This window comes from Electrophorus electricus, chromosome 14 (assembly GCF_013358815.1).
Source record: "Electrophorus electricus isolate fEleEle1 chromosome 14, fEleEle1.pri, whole genome shotgun sequence".
NCBI classification, from domain to species: domain Eukaryota; kingdom Metazoa; phylum Chordata; class Actinopteri; order Gymnotiformes; family Gymnotidae; genus Electrophorus; species Electrophorus electricus.
This window is the reverse complement of record NC_049548.1, coordinates 9,244,931-9,269,503: the sequence shown is the minus strand read 5'-3', so window position 1 is coordinate 9,269,503 and position 24,573 is coordinate 9,244,931. Positions and strand designations below refer to the sequence as shown.

Below are 24,573 nucleotides of genomic sequence, written 5' to 3'. Positions count from 1 at the left end.
GGCTGAAGTGGCCCTGTTGCCTTGGCGACGGTAGGGGGGTCCGGTAGCGTTGCTGTGCAGCGTGATCTCTGCGCTGCGTGGATGGAGGAAGCAGCTGCTGATCTTTTGACACAGTACAGGAGAAAGGCAACTGCACCGAGGCTTTGTCGGCGGACACGACCTTAGAATGCACGAATGTAAGTCAACGTTTTTCACTTTAATTCATAATGTATACAGCCACGTATAAATTAAAGGTATGTAGCCAATAACAAATTTACATAAATACATTTAATATAATGATAAGGTAAAATGACAAAAATCCGGGCGAAAAACCCCAATATCTTGCTATATGCACTGTCGTATATTCAAACGCACAGATCAATATATATATATATATATATATATATATATATTTTTAGAATTGCTGTTTACCCTGTGCATGATGACTTCCCAACGTTTGTATTTAGCGAAATTAGTTTTGTTTCTTTTTAACATTAAAAAATCCTATACATTTCGGACCATGTGATCTATCTAGCTAGGTTAGCTAACTAAGTTGAATCAGTGGAGTGAACGCGTTTTACCTTTAATATAAACTTACACGACACGTTCAGACTTATTTAAATACTTTATTATATACGTTTATTACAACTTAAATAAAGAACAGTATCCAGCAAAAGGGTTTTACTTAACAGAGCTACACACTGTTTGGAAGCGAGGCAGCTTTGAAGCCACGCATTAGCTCTATTGCTATGTAGCTACCTAGCTAGCTAACTTAGTCGAATGCTTTCGCTTCATCAAGCCTCTTATTTTTCCACAGCATTTTTTTAATGCGCAAGTAGTTTTGTTTAGGTCCTTGAAGTAATGTTTACACAACATTTACAGTTCAGTGTAAGTTGGCCGGTAATGTCTTTACGTACAAAAGTACTTTATCCACTTTATTTTGTTGACTCATCACACATTTAGAATCTAGCGGAATAAAACGGCGAATAAACATGAAATTACAATTAACGAAATTGTGGGTTTAAGGTTATAAGCGAAGGTTACAAACATATCCATTTGGTTTCGAGTGCTGAGAATCTAGGGCAGCTATGTAAGAGGAGAGTAGAGGGTGGGAGCTATTATTGTTACTTTTTGTTTCCCTTTTCGTGTTGTTGCCCATATCGTTGGACCTCAGTTCCTCCGTGGCCGATTCAATCGAAGATATTATTATTATTTTGTTGGCTTTCTTTACAATAAAACATGAGCGACGCGAATGGTGAATCCACATTTCCGGCATAATGGCTAGATTATGCCTGTGAGTGACATTGACACGTGGTCAGAAAGTGCACATAGCTGTACTTGGGAAAGAGCTCGGAGATAGAAGGAGGACGAGTAAGCAACTTCTACCAGTCGTTCCGCTTCGCTTGTCACATGATCACATCATTTAGCTCCGGTTTCATGGCCGAAAGAGTATCCACTTCGACACCCCAGACTGTAAACACACAACACCCACGCACAGAGTGCTCCTCAGTCGGGCACTAGATAATGTTCTAGTGTTATTTAGTTAAGGTAGCTATATATTTATCATGTGTACTGATGAACGACACTGCTTGTTGGTCCTAGCTTTTTAATTGGCTAGCAGTTAGCTTATTTTGCCATCGAAAGTCGAGCTTTGCTTGACTATAATTCATCTTATTATCTAGAGGACTCTGACCCAAATCAGTAAGTCCATATATTTTTTTTATTTAGTTCATGTGATGCATGCTGGTTAAGAAAGGGATATGTCTGCTTTGTTTTCCTGAGACCTGACTATCTTGCAGAATTATTGAATTATTGTTGCTTTATGGCTGCTCTCAGGAGGGCTCTTGTAGGGAACTGCAAATGATCCCTTGCTTATTGGTGCTCTCCTGACAATAGGCAAAGAAATTAATTAGTCTCATTATGACACTAACATTGTCAGGTGCGGTGTGGGTTTGGCTTGCAAGGTTGCATTCTTTCTCTCACAGACATAGAAAATGCAGAAATGGGGATTTGGTTAAATCATTGTAATAGCTAAAAAAAACAGTGCTTACATCTCCCCTACATATTACCCCTTTTGAGCTTTTTTTCCAAATGGCCTAAGGATCCTTGACAAAAAGCTCTCTAATATAGTCAGTTGGTGACTGGTGATAACCCCAGTCTTCCTACTCAAAGAGGTGCTTATGACTGTCAGAGTGCAGAAGGAATGAGTGCCTTTATAAGACCCTTTGCATTGGTACTTATCTGAGGGGACCGTTTGGCATTTTCAAAACATGTCACATCTAAACAAAAAAACCCGACTTGTGTCCTTGCATTCACCCGCCAACTAATGACTGTGTCTTTGTCTGGTAGCCCCTCCTCCTGCCATCTTCTCGCTATGGCCCAGCTGCACATATTTCTCATCTGCAGTTAGCCTCTTTTCTTCCTCATGCCCTCAGCGACAGACCGTGAGGTGCAACCCTCATCCCCAGGAGGTTGTAACGCTTTGGTTGCCATGGCTACGTGGTCACATTGGGGAGTGGTAATCAAATATAGGCGATGCTCTGGATTTCATTTGCAAATGTGCCCCCCCCCCCCCCCCCCCGTTTGAACTAGGTAGCATCGTGCCCTCACGGTACCCAGCCCCCACACTCTCTCAGTCCAGCCTGGGGGTCTTGGGCTTCTCTCACACTCCCTTTAGCATCCATCTCTTTTGCTCCGAAGGACTTGGGACTTTGGAGCAGCCGCAGGCCGTCAGGGCCCCTCTGCCCATTGACAGTGATGCTAATGTCGGGCGCAGCCTTGACACAGAGAGCTAGACCGAACCCTGTAGCTCCTGTGTCACCTTGGTTACAATGGCCTCTATTGTTTGGGTCACGCCTGCCTGAATAAACTGGGTGTGTTTAATTGAGATGGCTGGGTGTGAGAGGGACACAGAATGGGCAGCAGACAGCACACTAGACGCAACAGCATGTGCATTCACTGTATACTCAAAACATGTTTAGGTGCTACAAGAAGTGTTGAGAAATGGCTTTCACAATACCTAATTAATAAATGGGGACTAGTTGTTAGACTACCCTGCTGTGAATGATTCTTATTGCAGTAGCACATAAAAGGTTCATCTTACCTTCATTTCCATGACTTAATTTCCTCATTTTGTGTGAATGAGATGCCCTATGCCATTAACCTAAAAGTTATAGGTTGTTGGCACATACACAGTAACAGTCAGGAAATTTGATTGAACACATTCGGTTAAAGTTATGTTCTGATATGAAATACAACAGCAATTGGAAGTTCATGTGAGGCCCGGTGATTTAAATGATCAGTTGATCTGAGTAAGCTAAATGGTGAAATTAAACAAGGCATAGCGTGATTTCAGGTAAAAATGTTTTGTTGTTATTTTTTGTTGTTATTGTTTGGCTTGCTTTGAAAAAGAAACCTGAACCATTATTAATGCTGTGTCCTTGAGGTTTATGATTACAATGTTTTCGATTGCAGAACACTTTCTTGTACATGTGTCAAATTGGCTTGGATTCTCAAACCCTGTGTTGGGAGAAAATGAGGCCCTAAACAAATGAAGACTGTCTTAGAAAAACTTTGTGCTGTATGAGGTGGTGAGAGGCAAATAGGCCATTGCTAATGGGGGTTTCAGAGACAGCTAGAATTCCTTGCCTGAACGTGACAGGAAAGTTTGTTTCTGTCAGACCTCTGTCCCTGCCAGGCGGAACACCCAACTCCACGATGAATTTGAAGGTGAAAAAAAGTTGAACTGCTATTGGTAAGAAATCTCCAGTAGTGGCGTAATGAGGGCAGGTCACCTTCTTTCCCAGCACACCGACAGAACACCAGGGGCCGCCGACTCATGCCTGAAACCCTGCACAGCAGTTCTGACAGGCTCGCGCACGTGCAGACAGAAAGTACTACAGGAGGTTCACTCCCAGCAATCCGTGGCTGAGGTGCACTGACCAGGCATGCCCATTCTCTCAGTGCTCTGGTCACACAGAGCAACTCCACTGCACTGATGTAATGCCTTCCCTATCCCTGTGGAACTTTGGAAGCGCACACAAGCGGTTCAGTGGTGAATTAATTCTCCCTTCAGCACTGATGGAAATTAGGCCGCCAAAGCTGGATGACAGGACAGGGAAAGGCGCATGTAGGGTATTTTTAGAGAGTGTTTCGGCCTGTCTCTTTGGAACAGTGATATGCTTGATACAACAGCAATGCTTTTTTGTTGATGGATTTGACTTGACTGTTACAAATAGCTTAAGTGACTAACTTTGACCCAAATTCTTATTTATAACTGCAAAAAAGAGGGAAAAAAATCATAACTTTGAAGAGCTGTGTGATATTTGGAAAGTTCCATGCTATGCATTTCTGTATATCCATAGGTGTGTGGGTGTGGAGGTGTTGTGTGTTTGTGTAGGGGGGCAGTGTGGTGTTGTGTTTTTTGAAGGTGCTCCACCCATAGACATTATGAGGGCTCATGTTTGAAGTGGCTGAGATGCGTTGAGTGCTGTCATTAGCATTGTCTCTGTTTGTGGATGGGGAGTTTGTAGACACGCTGATGAGCTTGCAGCGCACATTGCCTTTGTCTTGCTAATGGAGGTTAATAGAGAGGCAGCGTGTAATGCAGAGATCAGCGCAGAGAGAGTGGCCGGCAGGAGAACCCATACGAGGAGCTGGAAGAAGCTGCTACTGTCTGCTCAGCATGGGGACAAAGGCCATGTGGAAGGCCATGCCTTCTGTCTGTGAGCTGCACAACAACATGGACAGACACACACAGACACAAAGACTGAGGCTTAACTTAGCAGCTATCCAAATAAAGTTCGCTTCTACAGAGTCTGGTAAATTTTGTAAACAACAAGAGTTCCTCACTTGAACAGGAAGAGGGTTTTTTGTTTTAGGAGGAAAAAGAAAGTCTTTAAAGAGGAAGAAACACCCCCTCCCCTTTTCCTCCAGCCCTGCTTCACTTTCCAAAGAGAGAGAGAGAGAGAGAGAGAGAGAGAGAGAGAGAGAGAGAGAGAGAGAGAGAGAGAGAGAGAGAGAGAGAGAGAGAGAGATGGAGGCAGAGAGAGTGAGAGAGAGAGAGAGGGAGATGGAGGCAGAGAGAGAGAGAGAGAAGGAGAGAGGCGCGCTACAGGGAGTGAGTGATTCAGTGCAGCACTTTAGGTGATTATTTATTTATTGATGTGCTGTATGGTTTCCATGGCAGTGGCTCATTTGAGTGGTTGTACCAGTCGGAAAGGAGTGAGGCAGTCGCTCTCACTGGCAGACAGGCCTCCTTTGCTCCAGACGATTATTTATTCATCAGTGTATTCTGTGCGATTTCCGTGGCTGTCCATCAGAAGAAGCCATTTAGTTGCGTCTGAGCATCACTCTGATTGGCTGGTGAAGGACTGTTGTCTCCCCAGGACTCTGGGGGCTTCCTGTTGCTCGGGGCTGTCTGGGGCTGGTGCACAGACAGCCACCACGGTGAGGGAGACGGGGCCTGGCTCTCTCCCAGCCTCGTTGGCCTCGTCCACGCAGCCGCTGGCGGAGGTCATTACCGGGCCGTGAAAGCAGACACGGGCTTTGTGCCGCGCTCCTTGCCTTCTTTCTACACACAATGTGGTCCTTCTGGTGGGGCTACATGCTGAAGGCAAGGATCAGAGTCCTTTCAGGCACTTCAGTAGACTCCTAAGAGGCCCTTAACTTTGTCCTAAGGACCCCTTCAAGAGCCTCTCAATTCTCTTAAGAAAGAGAGGGAAATGGAGAAGGGTGAGTGTGTGGAGGACAGGCTTAATGGCTGAGTACAGGCAGCGACAAATGGAGTGAAATCACCCAAATATCAGATGTGTGTGTAATGTCGCCTAATAGAATTTTGGATTGGTTCTGATTTGATCTTCTAGTCACCTTGCTGCACCTCTCTGTTCCTGGGCCTCTCCGCACTCAGTCTTTGTCACAATGCCAAAACGTGTGTATTGTTGACGTAGGCTAAATCATAGTTTGAGAAAAGAACACTAAGACCTGTCAGACAGGTTGCACAATTTTGATACAAGTTATAACACTTTCCTTTCGCTCTGAACAGAAACACTTATGCTTTTTCAAGCTTTGTGATCACCTGTGATTTCCTTCGATACAATACATATATTGTCTTTGTGTCATTGTAGAAGGCCAAATTAGGACTTGGTTAAGATTCAGAAGGAGCCCTATGGTCCCTCAGTTCATTCTTTAGCCTGTACAGTAAAATCTCTCTCACACAGCACTTTTTCATCTTCTCTTTATTTGTGTTTGTCTCTGTAGACCCTCCTGGTTTGATGGGTCCGATAATTGGGATGTCTCCGGATAAGAAAGCAGAATTTACAGGCTCTCAGGGCATGTGTGGAGCAGGGACTCTTCCAGAAGCAGAAAGTGCCTCCAGCCCTCTGGCCACTAGTCTGGACCGGATTGGCCCTGCTGTGATGGTGGGTGTGTCTGGGATGGAGCCTGAGGATGATGAGTTGACCAATCTGAACTGGCTCCATGAGAATCTGCTGCAGAACTTCACCTTGGGAGGGCCGGAAGCTCCACCGTGCAATGCGCCACTGTTCGACATCGAGGGCAGTGCCGGCTTGCCCCAGGACCACGGCCTGTCCTCGTCCTCTTCTGTTTCATCTGGTAGTCCAGGCGGTGAGCGCGATCCCCTCAAATCGAAACCCCCGTTCTCCTTCTCGCTCCTGATCTACATGGCCATCGAGCAGTCTCCCAGCAAATCGCTCCCTGTGAAGGACATCTACGGCTGGATCCTGGAGCACTTCCCTTACTTCTCCAGTGCCCCCACTGGCTGGAAGAACTCAGTGCGCCACAACCTGTCCCTCAACAAGTGCTTCCGCAAGGTGGAACGAAGCCTGGGCAAGGTAAGAATCCCCCAGTGGAAAACGGACACGTAGCCGTGTTCTACTAAACGGACACGTAGCCGTGTTCTGCTAAATTGCCCTCGCTGGATAATAGCCAGGCAGAGGAAAGGGCAGGATGTCTGATTAACTGCGTAACTTCATGTGAAATGTGGTAGCGGCGCGTTTATAATGTGCGGAGGTGCATTACAAGGAGGAGCAGAACAGAGCACTGTTGACCTTTTGGGCTTTCTGAGTGCAGGCCACTTGGCTCTCTGAGCAGGAGCACTTCGGAGCTTTCATTTCACTTTAGTGTGAACTGAAGAAAGTGCAGTGACTTGATGGATGTGATGTGTTTGGTTAGGGTGTCGTGTGTGTGTGTGTGTGTGTGTGTGTGTGTGTGTGTGTGTGTGTGTGTGTGTGTGTGTGTGTGTGTGTGAGTGAATCTGTGGGTTTCATGTAGCGCAGGCTTATGTCTGTTGCCATGGTAATGTTTCCTCTTTCCTGTTTATGAGAACGGCTGGTGATTTGAGTCAAGGTCATGTTACCCCTGCAGGACCACACCTCAGACAAAGAGGTGATGAGCCTGTTTTATGTACTCGCACCCGCACGTGCACGCCCAAGCACAAACAGACTTGCGCGTGCACGTCAGCACCAAACAGGTCCAGCCGGTTCTGCCATGCAGCCTGGGGACAGCTTTGTGGCTTTGGCAGGCAAGACTAAGCGCTAGCTGAGAACAATACTTCCAGACTTGCATTACGCAGTGGGTGTGTGGAATGTAACACACTGGAGTTTAGTCATGGCACTTCATGAAAGCTTCTTCCAGCCTCAGTTTACCCTCTGCACACTAACCCCACCCTCTCTCTCTGATCCAGACCAATGGGAAAGGCTCTCTGTGGTGCGTTCATCCTGAGTTCCGGCCCACTTTGATGCAAGCTCTGAAGAAACAGCACTTCCCTAACGCACATGCCTTCTGCACCCCACCTGCCTCCCCCCCCAGGTGATGGACTTATATATTATATTATATGAATATTACAATCAGATGAAGTTAGCAGTCCTAATAAGTATTTTAAGGCTGTTTAGTCTGTGTATTCAGCACATATGTGTGAAGTGGGGCTGGTCCTGTGAAGTGTGTGTTACTGCGTGTAAGTAACAGGGCTTTTCTCCACAGTGCCTCGTCTCCTCCTCACCTGTTTTCGTTGGAGCAGGGCTACTCTCTGAAAGGTAAGTGGAATTAACTACCGGCCCTCAGCGTGTCACTTCTGTTCTGGAGGACTTTAAGTGGCTCATAGCCTTCACACACCATGGGCAAATGTATCATTTCACATTTAAGCACATCACTCATCTCAGCTCTTTTTGTTCTGTTCGTCCTCTTCCGGTCTGCACGGCGTGCAAATGCCACCTCTCTCTTGTATTTTGTAACCTTGACAACCAAGGCACTGGTGCTTTTGTAATGAGGGATCGCTCTGGCTGCAAGTGACTCATTCACTTGCACGCACAAACACACACACAGACAAGAGAGAGGCACGCGTACAGACATGCACACATGTGCACGCACACACCATCGTTGGCAGTCAAGTCCTGTGTCCATCCAATGTGTCTTTCTCTTTGCAGAATCTGATTTTGATGCTGCCACTGCTATGATGCTGTTAAAGTCTGCCTCTGAGCATCACATTGCCTCATGTAAGAGACCACCATTACACAGACGCCATCCATCTCCCTGCTTCTCTCATTCTTTCTCCCCTCCTGGTGTACTGTTTTGGTTTTCTCCAGACACAGGGGGATGCATATTCTGTCCTTCATTAAGGTCCTGCTGCTTCTAAACTGTAATGTTCATTTCTGATTTGCTACCTCCCAGATGATCAAGAAGGGCCCATTGACCTGTCCCGAAGGGTCCTCGTGAGTCGCGATCCAAAACAGGACCACAACTACAGCAGCGCGCCCATGTGCTCCCCGCCACGCCAGACATCCCCCTGCCAGGCAGCGGCCTCCGGCCCGGGTTCCCGACTGCAGCAGGAGAGAGGCGGCTGGCCCCCCAGCGCCCACGGCCCCCCACGCAGCTCCTTGCCAGGGAAGAGGGCCAGGCGAGAGTCCCGGCCCGAGTTGGACGAGGAGCTGAAGGAGGCGGCCGGCTCGCTCCTGCACCTGGCTGGCATCTGCACAAGCCTGGGCACTTTGAGGGGCAAGAGCAGGAAGCTGAGCAGGAAATGATGGCCAGTGGCTCGGCTGCTCCGCCCGACGGGACTCCTTCCTGGGGCCTCCAGGCCTCTCTCCTCTGGTTCCCCTCTTGTTGGCATTAGTTTATTTTATTTATTTTTTTTCATCTTTTTCAAACCTGGATCAAATTCACTGTCATCTCATTAAACAGGCAATACTAACACATACACAGGAGAGAAAAGCCATACTGACACTTTTTTGTTGTGCAGTCAAGAGTAAAGGAAGAAGATGCACATTGAACCGCCACCATAAGTTCTGTTCATGAATGAAAGGGTGTGAGGAGAACAGTAGAACTTGGAGGGGAAAAAAACCCAGAGGATATTTGCATGCTTCCACATCTAAAAACCACACAAACCTATTTATACTGAGAATGAATGCATGGATTTCACAAGGTCCCAAGTGGCCATCATCATAGAGGGGGGAAAAAACTAAACAAGAGAAAAATAGAAATATGGAAGTGCCATTGATTTTGGATCATAAGACTTTGGTTAAGAAATATGATACAAAGATAAATGCAATAATTAGTTGACCTGAATACTTCTTTTATTTTTGTACTGCTGTTTTTGTATTTTGTGTGGTGAAGATAGCATGTCCCTTGGAGCCCTGTGCTATCACAGATATGATGTCAAAACCATGTGACTTTTCTGTCCATCCTGATTGGATCTGTGCCCTTACCCAGCCTCCCAGTGCAGTACATATATATGTGTCATGCAGAGGAGATGAGCAGTTCGAAGGTGACACTGTAGCTCTTGGCATGCACACTCACATCAGTATTTGTCCCGTTTATCCATGTAGCCGGTGTAGTCTTGTGCCATCACGTTCACTGCCTTAACCCCCCATTCACGCTTACGGCGCTTTCGCATTTAGGCAAGCATAGGAAACGACACACTGAACGACACGGCGAGGCATGTTCAGCCGAGAACCCCATTCCCTCTTCACTGACCCGATCGGCGTCTCCCTGCCCTTCCTGTAATCAGCAACGCCGTTCCCCACATATGGGGTCTCGGACTGGCTCGTGTCTGCTGCGAAAGCGAATAGCAATCGCCGAAGATGGACTTTAAGAAACGGTGCTTCTCTGGGTGGAGAGTGGTAGAAGCAGAAAGGCTCGTCCGTTCCGGCTGAGAGGGGGCGCTCCAACAGGCAGGCCTTCTCCGCAGATATCCCCACACCCGGGAGGAAACTGGACATAATGCAGCCTCTGGAAGAAGGGTGGCCACGGGCCAGGTGGAAGAGGAAAAAACAGCCCTGTTCCGGCAGCTCTTTTTGGGGTGGCGTCATGGGAACGGACCTGCAGGATGTCAGGCGGGAGAAAGGCGAAGTTCTAACGTGGGTGGACAGTGTTGGCGCGGCTGCAGCGTTCTGCTCTCAACGCACCACTGCTGGGAGTGGATCTGACCTGTGCGCATCGTCTCCATAAAGAACTTGTTGGACTTTCTGTCCAAATTCATGTTTAGGTTTGTGGTTTCTCTGAAATCCTCAAGGATATTATTGACAGCAGCTACTGCAGCTATCTCTGTGACTTCGACCTCTTTTAAAATGGTTTTTTTTTTTGGGGGGGGGGGGGGATTTTTCAGTGTTTGATTTTTTTTCATCTCAGCTTTTATCTGCCTGAATGATTGAAATACCATTGCCGTTTATCTCTGGTTCTGGCCATATTTATCCCTGCTCAGGACTCAATACACCTCGCAGGCCAGAACGAGGCCTGGCGCCTACTGAGCAGTTGGATCAGCAGCACTGCTGAAATCTGCCGTATGAATGTTCATTCTGTGCTTTCTGGTTGAGCTCAGCTAGGCCTGGGATAGCTGTGGAACGTTTTATCTGTTCCTGACCGGGTCTTTGAAACCCCTATTTAATTTTATTTCTTTGAATGCCTGCTATTATGAAGTTGTGGCCCAATCACTTTCACCAAGGCTGCCAATTTCCCTTGATCTGTACATAGTGATGACACAAAATGCAAGTATTACTGGAGAAGATGTAGAGGAGAGGGACAGTGCTGTAGTATTAGATTTGAAGACTGAAGGCAGGCACTTGCTTCTCCCAGACCAAGAATATTTTGTTAATGAAACAGCTTTTGGTAACATTTCTGTGATACAGGATAGTGATCATTTTTATTATTATTATTATTATTATTATTATTATTATTATTATTATTATTATTATCATCATCTACTAATTCAGAGTTGCCAATCCAATCAGTTTGCTCGCATTTGTCTGCCATGTCTGTCTGACAGACTGAACCATTTGGTTTTGTAAGCTAACCTCTGTTAATAAAATGTTTATAAAGTTTATTTTTGCCAAAGATATGCAATTGTTGCATTAAATATGGTATTACAAAATAATAAAAAAAATTGTTTCTTTTATGGCTGTCTGTTACTTATGGTTTATAGGAACTAGGATTTGAAACTAGTGTTATGGTTTTATTGAACAATGCTGCCATCTGGTGGTTGCACTTTGTAAAAGTGAATAGTTTATACACTCCCTTGATGTGCATTGTTGATGGAATGACACCATAATAACTTAACTCAGACAGATAAGTAGAGATGTAGAGGGAGGGTAACAGATGATGGTATTTGGTGTAGAATATCTTGTGTATTTTTCTTCTCTCCCTGTGTGGTGTTCTCTGTCCACTAGGTCCTTGACCTGTATCCTTGAACTCCAGGCCTTGATGCTTAAGCCCTATCATCATACCAAATTCCCCTTTCTGTGTGTGTTCAAGCTACAGAATCCAGCTGCAGCTGACACACACACACACACACACACACACACACACCCACCCACCCCACCTACCCACCCTACTCCTACCTAATCTCTGAAACACTTACAAATTCAAAAAAAGAGTGAACAACTGTACTCTTGTCTTGTTGCCCAACACCAGTGCAGGTGTACAGATAAGCTGCACAGGGGTCTAGGCCAGTAAGCTCACTGCTCGGCTTCGCACGCGTTTATCCAAAGACACTGCAGAAATAAATCAGTGACGTATTAGGCAGCGTTAAAGAAATCCACAATAATTACATAAATAAACTGAGAAAAACAAACACATGTTTCCGTAGAACCACAGTGTTCACCTTTTTAGGAAATGCGCTGTTGATGTCTCTCTCCCTGACTGTCCGTAGCTGGGAGTCCTGCTTGTGCTGTAACGTCCAGGCTTGGCTCTGCATGCATGGTTACTGAGACACTGAACATGCTGGATGTGCTAAACGAAAGAAGGTTGATGATAAGGGGTCAAAGGGCAAGGTAGGTCAGTGTTCTCTCAGCTGAGGGTGTGATCACACATGGAGATAGTTCTGTTGATTTATGTTTAAATTAAGTCAGTGAAATAAAATTGTAGAATGGAAACCATTTAATTTGTAAAACCATTTCTAAACTCCTGAATGTAATAATACTCTTCTAAACATCTGAATATATGCATTATTGATGTTTTCTTTAATGTAAAGGGATCTTTTTGATTCTGAAATGCGTATAACCACCATAGCAGTTTAAGCAAATGATCACATGTTGATTTCTTGTCTGATCACGCAAGTCCAATCAGATTTATCAAAAAAAAACAAGTAATCTGATTGGAGCAATACATCCTGCTGTCTTGATTTTCATCTCCTTTTCTCATGGGCTTGGGAATAGTAAGATGTACTCACCTAAAACTACCAAATACCTGACATTTGTCAGAAAGAGAAAGTCTCTGACCTCCACTCCAAAGCACCTAAGTCTACAAAGAATAAAACAGGTTTGTAACTTTGTAACTGCATATGTAACTTTCATTACTAGAAAACACTATTACATCATTTGCATCATGTCATTGTTTGTACATTGTACTTACAATGTTCTAATTAGCAGTGTATTTTATTCTAATTTGTATCTGGATTATCAACTTTTACATTCAGTGGGTCAGAATTTAATGTAAAACTGTTGTTTCAAATCAAAATAATACTTGCATGGTGGAAAGAATACATAAAGAATCACTTAAGCATCACTGTACAAACTGTGCTCTTTACTTGGCAATCTACAAATGAACTTTCTATTCAGTTCAGTGAAGTAAGTGACATGATAAGGTGGGATTTTATTGCTTTCTTCCTTCAACTGAGGTGAAAGTCCAGTCATAACTTCAGAACTTGACTGGTGGGACAGCCCACACCGGGTACTAAATTTAGAAGTTGAATAACACATAGGTGTTAGTTATTTGCCCTGTGTGTATTAGAGAGCAGCAAATGTCTCACAGAAATGCTAACCTCAGTATTGTGAGTTACGCACTAGACTTAAATAAGACATTATGAAGGCAGGAGTGAGAAAAGCTCAGATACGGATACAGTTACAATTTACATGTTACTGAAATGTCTACTCTAGTGGAACATCACAAATATTTGCCTGATGAAAAGGAGAATAATATTGAAGCTGTAACATGTCATTCCTCAAAACAACCTCTCCTGATGCTCCTGATCTTAAATCTAAAAACTCACCATACTTACACTGGAAATATTAAGTTCAGAAAAAAAAAACAAGTTGTGTACATAATAGGCACTGGATCTATTTCCTTCTTTCCTGTTTGCTTTGTCCAAGCAGCACAGAATGGGATATATGTGGATGAGAGCAGCTTGCAACTTATAGCACTGGAAGGCCTGCGGGGAGGGTTGTGGTCAGTGCGGGTGAGTGACGTGCATGAGTGTACAAAGTGTCCCGTCGCCGGTCTTCGGGGCAGGCGCCCACGTGCCATTCTGCACGGACGACGTCTCCGTTCGGTAGACGTGCGCGCGGGCCTTGAAGCATCCGAAGCGGCTGGTGAGCATGAAGAAGTCCCGCTTGAAGGTCTTGGTGAAGAAGGCGTAGAGGAAGGGGTTGGCACACGAGTTGATGGGGTAGAAGAGCACCAGCAGCACCTTGGCGTGCGACACCGTGATGAGCGGCAGCTTGAGCGCCGCCGATATGGCGAAGAACGAGATGGGTGCCATGCACAGGAAGTCGGTGAAGATCAGCACGGCCATGCGTTTGGCCAGGCGCGTGTCTGCGCGGGCCGGCACGGACGCCGGCTTGCGCACGGCCAGGTAGATGCCCGTGTAGCAAGCGCACACACCGGCGAAGGCGGCCACGTTAAGCAGCAGCAGCACCACCACGTAGGCCTGTGCCCCTGGCGTCTCCACGTCCATGGGCAGGCAGATGCTGGTCTTCATGTAGCTGCTGACACCCAGCGCAGGTAGCAGGGCTGCGCCAGCGGCAAAGAGCCAGCCGGCTGCCATGGTGACGCAGGCGTGGCGCAGACGCAGCTGCCTTTCCAGCTGCATGGCGTAGGTGATGGTGTGCCAGCGCTCCAGCGTGATGGCCGTCAGCGTGTAGACGGACAGCTCACTGGCGAACACCGTGAAGAAGCCGGCGGCGTGGCAGCCCGACCCTGTCTGCCAGTCAATGCTGTGGTTGTAGTAGTGTGCGCGCGTGTGCACATCCACGCCGGCGATGGTCAGCAGGTAGAGGCCCATGCAGAGGTCGGCGAAGGCCAGGTGGCACATGAGGAAGCGGGGCACGGTCAGCTTGGAGCAGCTGGCCAGGAGCACCAGCAGCACGGCGGAGTTGCCCACGATGGCCAGCACGCTGATGAACCAGATGAGCACACGGAGAACAGTGAAGCCCATGATGTCCTCACATGGGTTGAAGGCATCGGGCTCGGGCGAGCAGGTCACCTCTGTCACTTCCCTGCAGTGCTCTTCGAAAAAGTACGGCTCCAGATTTGGGGCAGCCGGGTCATCGCACAGATGGTTCTTCTCAGACCTGTGCACACACAAAATATGAAATGCGGCACTCGGAGACATAGTGTTCCTTCGCTGAGGACAATTACAAATTAACATTTCAATTTCAAAACCATCAGTGGAGATTTTCGTTATCTAAGGCAGCCGGACATGGACCAGGTTGACCCACTTGTTCTTTTTGAAGTTCTTGAAGGCGCAGCAGTGGCTGGGGTAGGTGAGGTTGGCCTGTGTGAGCTCAGCAAACAGCTCCAACCTGGGCAGCCACTTCAGGGAGTAAACGGAGGTGGCTGTCAGTAGCTTCAGGCCCCCAAGCATACTCTCAGGCAGGGCACTGATGGCGGTGCGCGAGATGTCCCTGCAACAACCACCACATCAGTTGCACATCAAAATAACTCATCCACTCTGCCTGCTGAGTAATTTACCACACAGTATTTGGGACTTACTGTGTTATTAGTAATAAGTTATATATTGGTTAGAGTTATTAACTTTTACTGTATTCATGGTTTCTTGCTTATATTGTTTATTATTTTTAATGTAGAAGTGTTCATTTGTAATATGCTGTTTTACATGGAAATAAACACTTGGCCCCCACTTAAATAGCTTATAATGTCTGAGGCACCCAAGACCTTTGCACGGTATGTAGGTGAGTGTAACTGATCCTGGCACTGGACAGCTGGAGCAGGGACTAGATGGCTGATTTGAAGAGCAGCTCTGAGAATAACAAGGGCTGGGCTGTGAAGAGGCTCGCCCTGCAGTGTGAGATGCCAGCTGGCTGTCTGGATCTGTGTTGACTGTGAGAGCTAGCTGTGCTTACAGAACGACGGGGCCTTCTGCTCCGAGGAAGGCGTCACTGTGGATACGCCTCAGCTGCTGGTTTCCCATGAGAAACCTGAGTAGGTGGGGCGAGGGCCGCAGGCGGAGGGTTTGTAGAGAAGTTGCTATACACAAAATCGACGTTAAAAGCATCGAAACAGGCCATTCAACACACTCACAGTTTTTCCATTCTGGTACCATTGAAGGCATTTCTGTCCACTTCTGTGAGTCCGTTCTTTGTCAGTCTCCTTTTAGAAAAAGGGATACAACAACATGTTGTGCTGTAGATAATGGTATGTACAGATACAGGGGACAGGAATCGCAAGGGTGTGTGCACACAAACCTAATGATCTTAATCAAATAAAGATCTGCCCTTACAGCTCAGTTATTGTGCCACTAGTAAGCCCAAGGAAGGCGTTGCTGGGTATCAATTTGATGTGCATGTTGTCTTGTAGATCACTATTTGGCAAAAAAGCATATTGTTAGTTAAAACAAATAAAAATCGCAATACAAATGCTGTCATGCATCTATTAGAATCCAGACATTTGTTGCTTGGCTGGGTTCAGTCTGAATCTGAATAACAGCTGTGGGTTCTTTCCTATCATATGATATATACAGACATTCCCTCCAAATACAGCACATGGGCAACAAGCCAAGCCTTTAGCAAACACCCACTAATGAGCATTTATAAATGCTATGCAATACAATATAAATACATACAACAGAAATTCAAGAGCAGCAGACTGGACCTTGGAGAAGTCAGGAAGGACTAGGAGACCAGTGTTGGAAATAGTCCTGGAAACACACACACATAGTTTGCAAACACACACACATAGTGATGTTTAGCGAAAGCGGCTTGTTAACTGAACATTTCCTTTTAATTTCCTGTGAGAAATGCTTGTTTTATGCAGCAATGACCCTTGCGTGGGTCACTGCATTTCACTGAGATTTTACAGGGCTTTTAGCATAACCCACTGTAGACAGTAACTCATGTGCGAATACACCCCATTCACTCTCTGGGAGATTACAGTGAGAAAAAGAAAGAAAAGCTGAACTCACAGATATCTCAGTTTGGGAAGTTCCCAGAAGGTAGCTTTGTCCATAAGTACAAGGTTTTTTGATTTGGTAATAGTTCTGTGTGTGGAAAAAAGCAAAGTGTTTTAACCAGGTCTGTTCCTTGATTCTAAACAAATGAATCAAAAGAACAATATATGTGTAATATACTGTACCTTTTCATTATTGTTCATTTTTTTATTTTGTTCTCATGGAACAAGTTAAACACATATAGATGTGACTAAAGTCACATATATTTTTCTATCAGAAAGGAATAGCCTAGCCTGAGAATGAATACAAATGTATGAAGTGTTTCTAGCAAAGCCCTCAAAGAGCTTATACATACATCTCCTCCAGGCTGGTCAGGTCTATGAAGGCATAGGCTCCAAACCGCTGGAGGGCCCCATTCTCAGACACCATTCTAAAAAGCCAGAACACCAGTAATAATTTAACACTGGCTGCATCACCAGTACCACACAAACAACACCAGTAAGTGCTAAACGCACAATTTGATTAGAAGAATTTACATTCCTGGTAACATAATAGCGGTTCTAAACAGTTATCAACATAATGACCTTTCTGGGAAAACATCAGCACAGTATTAATCCAAAGACAATTAAATTTTCTTGGCTCTAAAGTCTACTCGTGTAAACTGAGGGTCGTGGGCATCCAGTGTTTGTATTTTTTCTTACCCTGTTGCTATATTTCTGTAATTCATATCACCTGTGTTTTGTCCCTCCTTAATACATCATGTTCTATATCAAAGACTAAACATATTCAATCAAGACTAAATACTGTGCAATTACATGCTTCTCCATAAACCTTAAATCCAGTGTTAGTCCAGTGAAATCTCTGTTGTAAAATTCAACATCTGGTTCATGATTTATAAAATATAATTATAAGAGGTGGATTTGTCATGTATTTTGCTTACTCACACACACAAACATGCACACTTGGGCCTCTCAGTAATGTGTTTGCATATGATTTCCACTCACATTCTCTTGAGCTCATGAAGAGATGAGATGGCTCTGCTTGGAAACACTGTGATCTGAGTCAGCTTGATCTCTCTGTGCACAATGAGGTTATTTCTCAGCAAATCAACAAATGATTTATTAGTCAGCAACCAGTACTTCATACCTGACAGGAGTCCAACTCTTAGTATGGAAATTCTTGCCTATTGTGTTTAAAACGTCATTCACTATTATCTGCAAAAGCCGTCACACAGTGATTTCCAATTTGAGTTCTTGCATTTATTTTTTTTTTAGTAGATTTTCCTTGATGTAACAACGGCCTTGAAGCAGCAGGTAGTAAGTTTACACCTGAGAAACATTTGAAAAGTGTTGCTTTCTCACTATTATCCTGAAGAAACAGTCTGAATAAAGTGGTGTGCATCTTGGATATTTTGAAAAGTTCAAAAGGAGATTATTTTCACCATCATCCTCTCCCTTTGAAATGAACTTTAAAAAATCCATTACTGACACTGTAATTAGGCTAATTGAAAAAATTTCCCTTTTCCCCCTTTTTTTGCTGACTGAAGTCAAAAAATAAGAATGAAGGACATTCTCAGAATGAAATACTGGCAAAGACAAACAGACTTTCATTGGGATCTGTCAGATTCTAATTTTATTTTATTTGCAAGCAGGACAAATCTGTTCTAAAGATGAAGTATGAAATGGGAGTGCTGTAAACTGCTTATAGCAAGTAATTTAAAATGTGGTAGCAAGAGGATTAGCTACACAGAGATAATAATAATAATAATAATAATAATAATAATAATAATAATAATAATAATAATAATAATAATGGACAAAGTGCTATGATGAGAACATGAAGCTCAATGTTTGGTGTCATCTTGTCTTTTGTGTCCATGTCTATCAACTGACTTGTAGAAATGGCAGAATACAACATTAAAGTTGATGGAAACAAAGACTGTGAATTGCTTACACCCTGGAAAAGATGAACAGACATGTAGCTTTGGCATTCATCTGTTTAAAAATAGGATATTTCTGTCTCTCTTATGTCTTGGGAATGTTTGTCACAAAGGCTCACATTGGTTGAAGACCAAGAATGTGTCTGCCCTGTTTGCAGTTAAGATATTATTCAGAATGAGGGAAGTCATCTGCAGCTCTGTATCCTCTCTATCAATCCCTAGTCCAGGACTGTGTGTTCCCGCCATGTTCCACTTAAGTAGCAAAATTGTATGTTTTCCAACTCATCCTGAAAGGCCCCTGCACTCCCTCAAAAATGGCTGAAGTAAAAAGTAGCCAGGCCGAACATACAGCCCTATTCTGGAAAGGCACGCAGAAAGGCAATCGTCGTGGAGTACTGTCAGCTAGGAGGGGTGAAGGGTTGTAGTCGGTTGGGCGGGTGGTGTGAGGGAGTCCGGTATGTGGGGTGAGGCAGCAAGGAGGGGTAAGGGAGTTCGGTGGGTGGGGTGGTCAGGATGAACCAGTGTAGAGGGTGGGGTGGGGTGGGGTGGGGTGGGGTGGGGTGGGCGGGGTGAGGGAGCGTGGAAGGCAATGCTAAAAGAGGTCAGTCAGAGTCAGAACTGCTGCTGAGCTGGGGAAGCAGATGTCAGAACTTGAACTCCCCTCACTCAACCTGAGTGCAAATTGCTATCACATCACAAACAGAACCCAAAACAAACTGCCTCGACTTAATGAACCTAGGAAATGTCCATGTGCTTGCTTTCTCTCTCTCTCTCTCTCACTCTCCCTTTCTGTCTCTCTCATTCACTCCTCCTCAGCAGTCAAACATGCTGAATACGCTTGATGATGCATGCAAATAGCTCTTTCTTGTGATGCATAAAAAACAAGCTGTAGTTTCTTGTGATGTGTGAAAAACAGGCTATTAAAGTCCCCCTGCCTACAGCTCAAGGCCAGGATGTGTGTGTGTGCAGGCTGATAGCCTTGAGATTGCAAAATATATCTTTCAGAACTCTCAACAGCAGCGTATTTTTGTTGTCAGTCAAATTTCCAAGCAATAACCCCAAGAGCAACCAGCTAGAAAACAATAACAGATCCTTATTGTTATATAACAGAATGTTATTATACAAAGATGACTTTTAGCAGTAAGATTTAGTAAAAATCACAAAGTTATAATTTCTCAAACTTTTTTTGTGTGTTATTAATATATACATTTATGTAGTAATAATGCACCAAATGTATACCTATGTAATAACAGCATCTTGATATTATATGCTAATTAATAAGATGAACCTAGAGATACATGAATTAAGATTTAATTTATTTTTCTTTCGTACACTGCATTTGTATGAAAGACAGTCACATGACATTAAGTTAATGCTTAATACAGGCAGGTATGTAACTGGTGTGTAAGGACAGTTTAATGGAATTCAGTGATGTTGAGTGTGTGTGTGTGTGCATTTATGTGTGTGTGTGTGTGTGTGTGTGTGTGTGTGTGTGTGTGTGTGTAAGTGAGTGCGTACGTGTGTGCTGGCATGCATGTATCTGTCTGTACTCACATGTATGTGGCATTTTTTGGTATGTCCCTTGGTATCTGTTGGACTTTACTGCCAAGGCAAGCAAAGGAGCGAGTTGTCCCATTAACTGAGCAGGCCTGAGATCCCACACCTGTGCCCTGGGCATGTGCCACCAGCCCCCAGAGGCTGGAGACCAGCATTGGCATGCAGAGCAATATCTTCATCATTCTGTCCCAGGGATGGAGAAACTATTGCTCCAAATGTGCTTGCACTCTCCCTCTGTTTTTATCTTTGTTTCGCTTCCTCTGCGCTGTGACGCTGCCCTGCCTGCAGTCTCTCTGCTGACGCGCAGGCTGTAAGCTTCAGAGCAGCGCTCCGCAGCAGCCCTCCATCACCAGGGTGCACGGCCGGGCGGGCACACGGGCGTCGCTCAGGCGTCTCTTGGGCTCGGAGCTGCCTGTTTGGGGCCACCCGGGCAAGTCTGGGGCTCTGTGCTGCAGGACGTGCGGGATGCTGTGATGCTGGAAGTGTCTCGTTGAGCACTGCGCTTAGTCAGGAGTACCACAGCCAAAGCCATGGAAGACCTTGGAAGAGAGGAACTCTGATAACAAACACATGTGATGTTCACTGCTATTCCCACCCATCTTCTTCTCCTCCCTCTCTTCTTCCCCGATCGCAGCCCCACTACACTCTTTCCTCTCATTTGGTGCTAGACACCCTGCACCCACGGATGGCTACATCCAGCGCACTAATGCCAGGGTTTATCAGACAAGTGTTTCGCTGACTGCTGGCTAGTCATTTGGGAGGACCATGTGACCTATCCAGCAACACATTTTGAATGTTTCTCCACAGAAGGTATTCTACACATTAAATAAACAACAACAACAACAGCAGTAACAACAACAGCAATAATGATAATGTTTTGTACAATTAGCATGCTGTGGAGAATTGTAATGTTTTTCTATGGGATATTGCATATGTTCCTGAAGTGAGAGCATTTGAGGAAATTAGTTGACTTGAACTGTTTAGTCTTAAGAGCCTTGTTTTGTCAGACATGTGATAGTAGGTGAACAGTGTGTTGCCCTTGCTCTCTGCAGTAATGTCCTGTCTAGCAAGAAATTTTAGACCTAAAACAAACACAGACTATAGTACTGGTCTTGTGGTGGACACATCTAACGATGTAATTTAATTCATATGTGGCTCAGAAACTTCAGAGATAGATTTAAATGACTTGAGTCATGGCTTATGAAGGTCCAGCAGTCTTGGCCGGTAGATACAATTTTCTTTGTACAGTTTGACATTAAGCAACTAACATCAGTGGATTCTCCCATAACTCCTCCTGATCAACTCCTGATGTAGCTTGCAGGATTTGCCATGTTTAAATCTGTGTACTGCCCTCTTCCCTGCACCTGTGCAGCTGTGTCTCACTGGCTGCTCTGAGAGAGCTATGGCAGCTATGGCAGCTATGGCAACTATGGCAGCTATGGCAACTATGGCAGCTATGGCAGCTATGGCAGCTATGGCAACTATGGCAACTATGGCAGCTATGGCAGCTATGGCAACTATGGCAGCTATGGCAGCTATGGCAGCTATGGCAACTATGGCAGCTATGGCAGCTATGGCAACTATGGCAGCTATGGCAGCTATGGCAGCTATGGCAACTATGGCAGCTATGGCAGCTATGGCAGCTATGGCAGCTATGGCAACTATGGCAGCTATGGCAGCTATGGCAACTATGGCAGCTATGGCAGCTATGGCAGCTATGGCAACTATGGCAGCTATGGCAGCTATGGCAGCTATGGCAGCTATGGCAACTATGGCAGCTATGGCAGCTATGGCAGCTATGGCAGCTATGGCAGTTATGGCAGCTATGGCAACTATGGCAGCTATGGCAGCTATGGCAGCTATGGCAGTTATGGCAGCTATGGCAAAACTTGTCCCGTGTTGCAGCTTATCCCACTGCTGCAGCAAAACCGCAACCTTGGCTGCTGAGGACGTTCTCATGCTGTTTCCCATATGAAGGGTTTTTAAAATTCTCTATCAGGCCTAAAGGAGAACTCCAGCTGTGCTGGTGTTAATGGAACCTTGTATAAATATAAGGCTACATGGGGTGAACTGGAGTGATAAAATAGTTAAATGTGTTAGTGTGTGTTTTTCTGACATTGGAATAATATGATGATTTGTGTGGCACAGCTGGAGTTCCAGAAGTGTGAAGTTACACAGAAAACTGTCTTGGAAAGTTATATATAATAGCAGCCCAAGGAAGATTTTTTAAAAGTTTGCCTTCTCATCATTGTTATTAGCCAGATTAAACATGGAATATTATTGCTGTTTAGGGAGTATGCCAAGATTACTAAAAACTACAGGCGAAACTCCTTGGGAGTGAGTGATTAAGCCTGCATAATTGTCTTCTCCATCTCACTGCATTCGTATCGCTACCACATCTGTTGCTCCATTTGGCAGGGGAGCAGGGCTGGCTGGGCTAGATTCAGCTGGGTTGGAAATACAACGAGAAACAGCTAGATGAGCAACAAAGACACATGTTAGTTAATGTGGTTCATTAATGTTTGCAGCTCATTTGTAAAAAAGAGTGTTTTAATGATCCTGAGATTAAACTTACATTTAAATATGCATTTTAAAGACTAAGAATATTTTCTCTAGATGCTTGCCAGTCAAGTTCAAATGTAAACTCAGAAGTATAAGTGCATGAATGAATGTATGAGTAAATGAATTAATGAAATAATAAATGAACAAATCAGGATTGTTGAGTCTGCCTTTTCTATTTAGCTTCAGTCTACTTTTACCAAGATGGAAGTCAAGTATCTCAAGTCCCTGCTCAAAGGAGGTCCCTAAACCATGATCTAACACTTGAGTCCAGTTAGGAACTCTGTCATTATAAGGTGTAATTAATTACAGACTTAATCATTACACTGCAGTGCAGTAACTCGGGACAGTCACAACCTATGTGAGAAACACATAGTTTAATATATATGTATGGATTTTTTTTTTTTCTAGTTTGTAAGCAGGTCCAGAGAAACCAAGTTAGGCAGAGGGTATTAAGATCAAGGTGCTCTTTGGGAGTTCAATCAGAATTCTTCTGTATAGTCAGCATTCCTGAGGAACAGGTGTCTCCTTTGCACTGAATCCAATAATCAGTGCCAGCTATTTATTATTTTCGCTATCTTCCACGAGAGGTCAGAAAAGTGCCATCAGAACAGGCATCTAGCTTCACCACCAGGAGGCAGCATTGGCAGATGCAGATGACAGAAGAAACCTGTTGAAATGTACATTTGCCCATGTGCACTCACCTGTTTGTTCAGCTGTTTGTTGGCATGACATAATATGCCATTGATAAATTGACATGTATGATTGGCATTCACTCTCTTTCATAATAAAAAATCTCTCTCTTACTTTACACAGGTAAAACATACAGTATGCATATTCTACACATGTAGGCACTAAACACGCAAATATGTTTTTATTATGTTTACTGTTTACTAGTTTACTAATCTCCCTGGTCATACTTGGTGCTGCGCAGAGCTTTATAACATGCTGGCCAGCTTGTTAGATTGATATTTCAATGCCTAGAGCTTTTGTACATTTTATTAACTGCCTACACACTGTGTAGAATATTTACCAGTCTAAGCACATGCTCTTTTGTCAGCTGTGTGCTTGCATGCCTCTCCTGCCTAGCTGTAGCTGATGGATGATGGATCTGGTGTTGAGGGTAAAAAAAGCACATGCAGAGACCCATGAAAAGGCAGCCAGCCTCTGGTCCTTAAGGGCTTGAGGGTTTAAATCACAAATCAGCATCAGCTCAGTGACAGTAGCGTTCTATAATGTGAAAAGTTGTATATTACAGCTGATTTTTATTAGTGGTATAATTACACATTTTTATGTTGTGTTTATTTATGGAGCAATTTGCCCTTTCCATTTGAGTGTGTTATTCAATATTCCTCCTAGATAGAGATCTCTTTCTGGAGCACCAGCAGAGAGAAAATGTGTGTCTGTCTTTGGAGACATGGTGAGATTCCCTCTGCCAGCTGCCTGATTTTCTTCACACTTTCTCCTTTATGAGAGATAAAATCCAAAGAGGGCTCAGGTGTATGGAGGAGTTATAAAGCATAATAAAGGTATTTATAACTTCTTTCTTTATTTGTGAGCACTGTGGGTATATGCAAAATAAGTCGTTATTGATGCTCTATTGATCTATTGATTTTATTCATCTTTTTTTTTTCTTCCTTTGAGGTAATTGTTTCCAGTAGACTTGCTGTTCTTAATTTGGCTGTATTATGAGCATGCACATTTGATTTGTATTCATTTTCCTTAACAGACCAATATTCCTAAATGGAGTTAGCAAGCCTGTGACCGATGCCCCCTCAGAGCTCATCACAGTGGAGCTTTCAACAGCTGCAGTAATCAGCAGCTTCCATCCAGCCTAACACTGCCCCTTTCCGGAGGTGTTGTAGCCAATGGCGTTTCTGCTTGCTAACTCCATTATACTGCTATGAAA

At 44.5% G+C, this 24,573-nt stretch overlaps 2 protein-coding genes across 5 annotated transcripts; one reads left to right on the top strand and one right to left on the bottom strand.

The window, feature by feature from the left end:
* The first annotated feature begins 66 nt into the window (after nt 1-66).
* On the top strand, nt 67-11,383 carry foxn2b (forkhead box N2b). 3 transcript variants are annotated; one of them, XM_027002700.2, is made up of 6 exons: nt 67-176; nt 6,238-6,830; nt 7,682-7,806; nt 7,978-8,030; nt 8,421-8,489; nt 8,665-11,383. In XM_027002700.2, the coding sequence occupies exons 1-6, from the start codon at nt 167-169 to the stop codon at nt 9,015-9,017; spliced, it is 1,203 nt and encodes a 400-aa protein (XP_026858501.2). In that variant the 5' UTR covers nt 67-166; the 3' UTR covers nt 9,018-11,383. The 3 variants fall into 3 exon arrangements, with proteins under 3 accessions (XP_026858501.2, XP_026858502.2, XP_026858500.2); XM_027002701.2 differs by lacking the exon at nt 67-176 and adding an exon at nt 1,488-1,680; XM_027002699.2 differs by lacking the exon at nt 67-176 and adding an exon at nt 4,622-4,703.
* Nucleotides 11,384-12,841: 1,458 nt separating this feature from the next.
* fshr (follicle stimulating hormone receptor) lies at nt 12,842-20,352 on the bottom strand. Of its 2 annotated transcripts, XM_027002704.2 has the most exons (10): nt 20,103-20,352; nt 17,614-17,685; nt 16,965-17,039; nt 16,625-16,699; nt 16,286-16,360; nt 15,944-16,024; nt 15,745-15,813; nt 15,567-15,641; nt 14,922-15,107; nt 12,842-14,774 (listed from the first exon to the last, which is right to left on the bottom strand). In XM_027002704.2, exons 1-10 carry the CDS (start codon nt 20,285-20,287, stop codon nt 13,652-13,654), a joined length of 2,016 nt encoding a protein of 671 aa, XP_026858505.2. In that variant the 5' UTR covers nt 20,288-20,352; the 3' UTR covers nt 12,842-13,651. The 2 variants fall into 2 exon arrangements, with proteins under 2 accessions (XP_026858505.2, XP_035389748.1); XM_035533855.1 differs by lacking the exons at nt 16,625-16,699; nt 16,965-17,039; nt 17,614-17,685; nt 20,103-20,352 and having other exon boundaries at nt 16,315-16,353.
* Between the last annotated feature and the right edge of the window lie 4,221 nt (nt 20,353-24,573).

Coding starts and splice junctions, on each gene's coding strand:
- fshr (XM_027002704.2), bottom strand. CDS start 20,287: ATGATGAAGATATTGCTCTGCATGCCAATGCTGGTCTCCAGCCTCTGG. Junction 15,814..15,943: donor AGTGGCACAATAACTGAGCT/GTAAGGGCAGAT, acceptor TTTTTCTAAAAG/GAGACTGACAAAGAACGGAC. Junction 15,108..15,566: donor GCAGAAGGCCCCGTCGTTCT/GTAAGCACAGCT, acceptor TGGTTGTTGCAG/GGACATCTCGCGCACCGCCA.
- foxn2b (XM_027002699.2), top strand. CDS start 4,664: ATGGGGACAAAGGCCATGTGGAAGGCCATGCCTTCTGTCT. Junction 6,831..7,681: donor TGGAACGAAGCCTGGGCAAG/GTAAGAATCCCC, acceptor TCTCTGATCCAG/ACCAATGGGAAAGGCTCTCT. Junction 8,490..8,664: donor TGAGCATCACATTGCCTCAT/GTAAGAGACCAC, acceptor GCTACCTCCCAG/ATGATCAAGAAGGGCCCATT.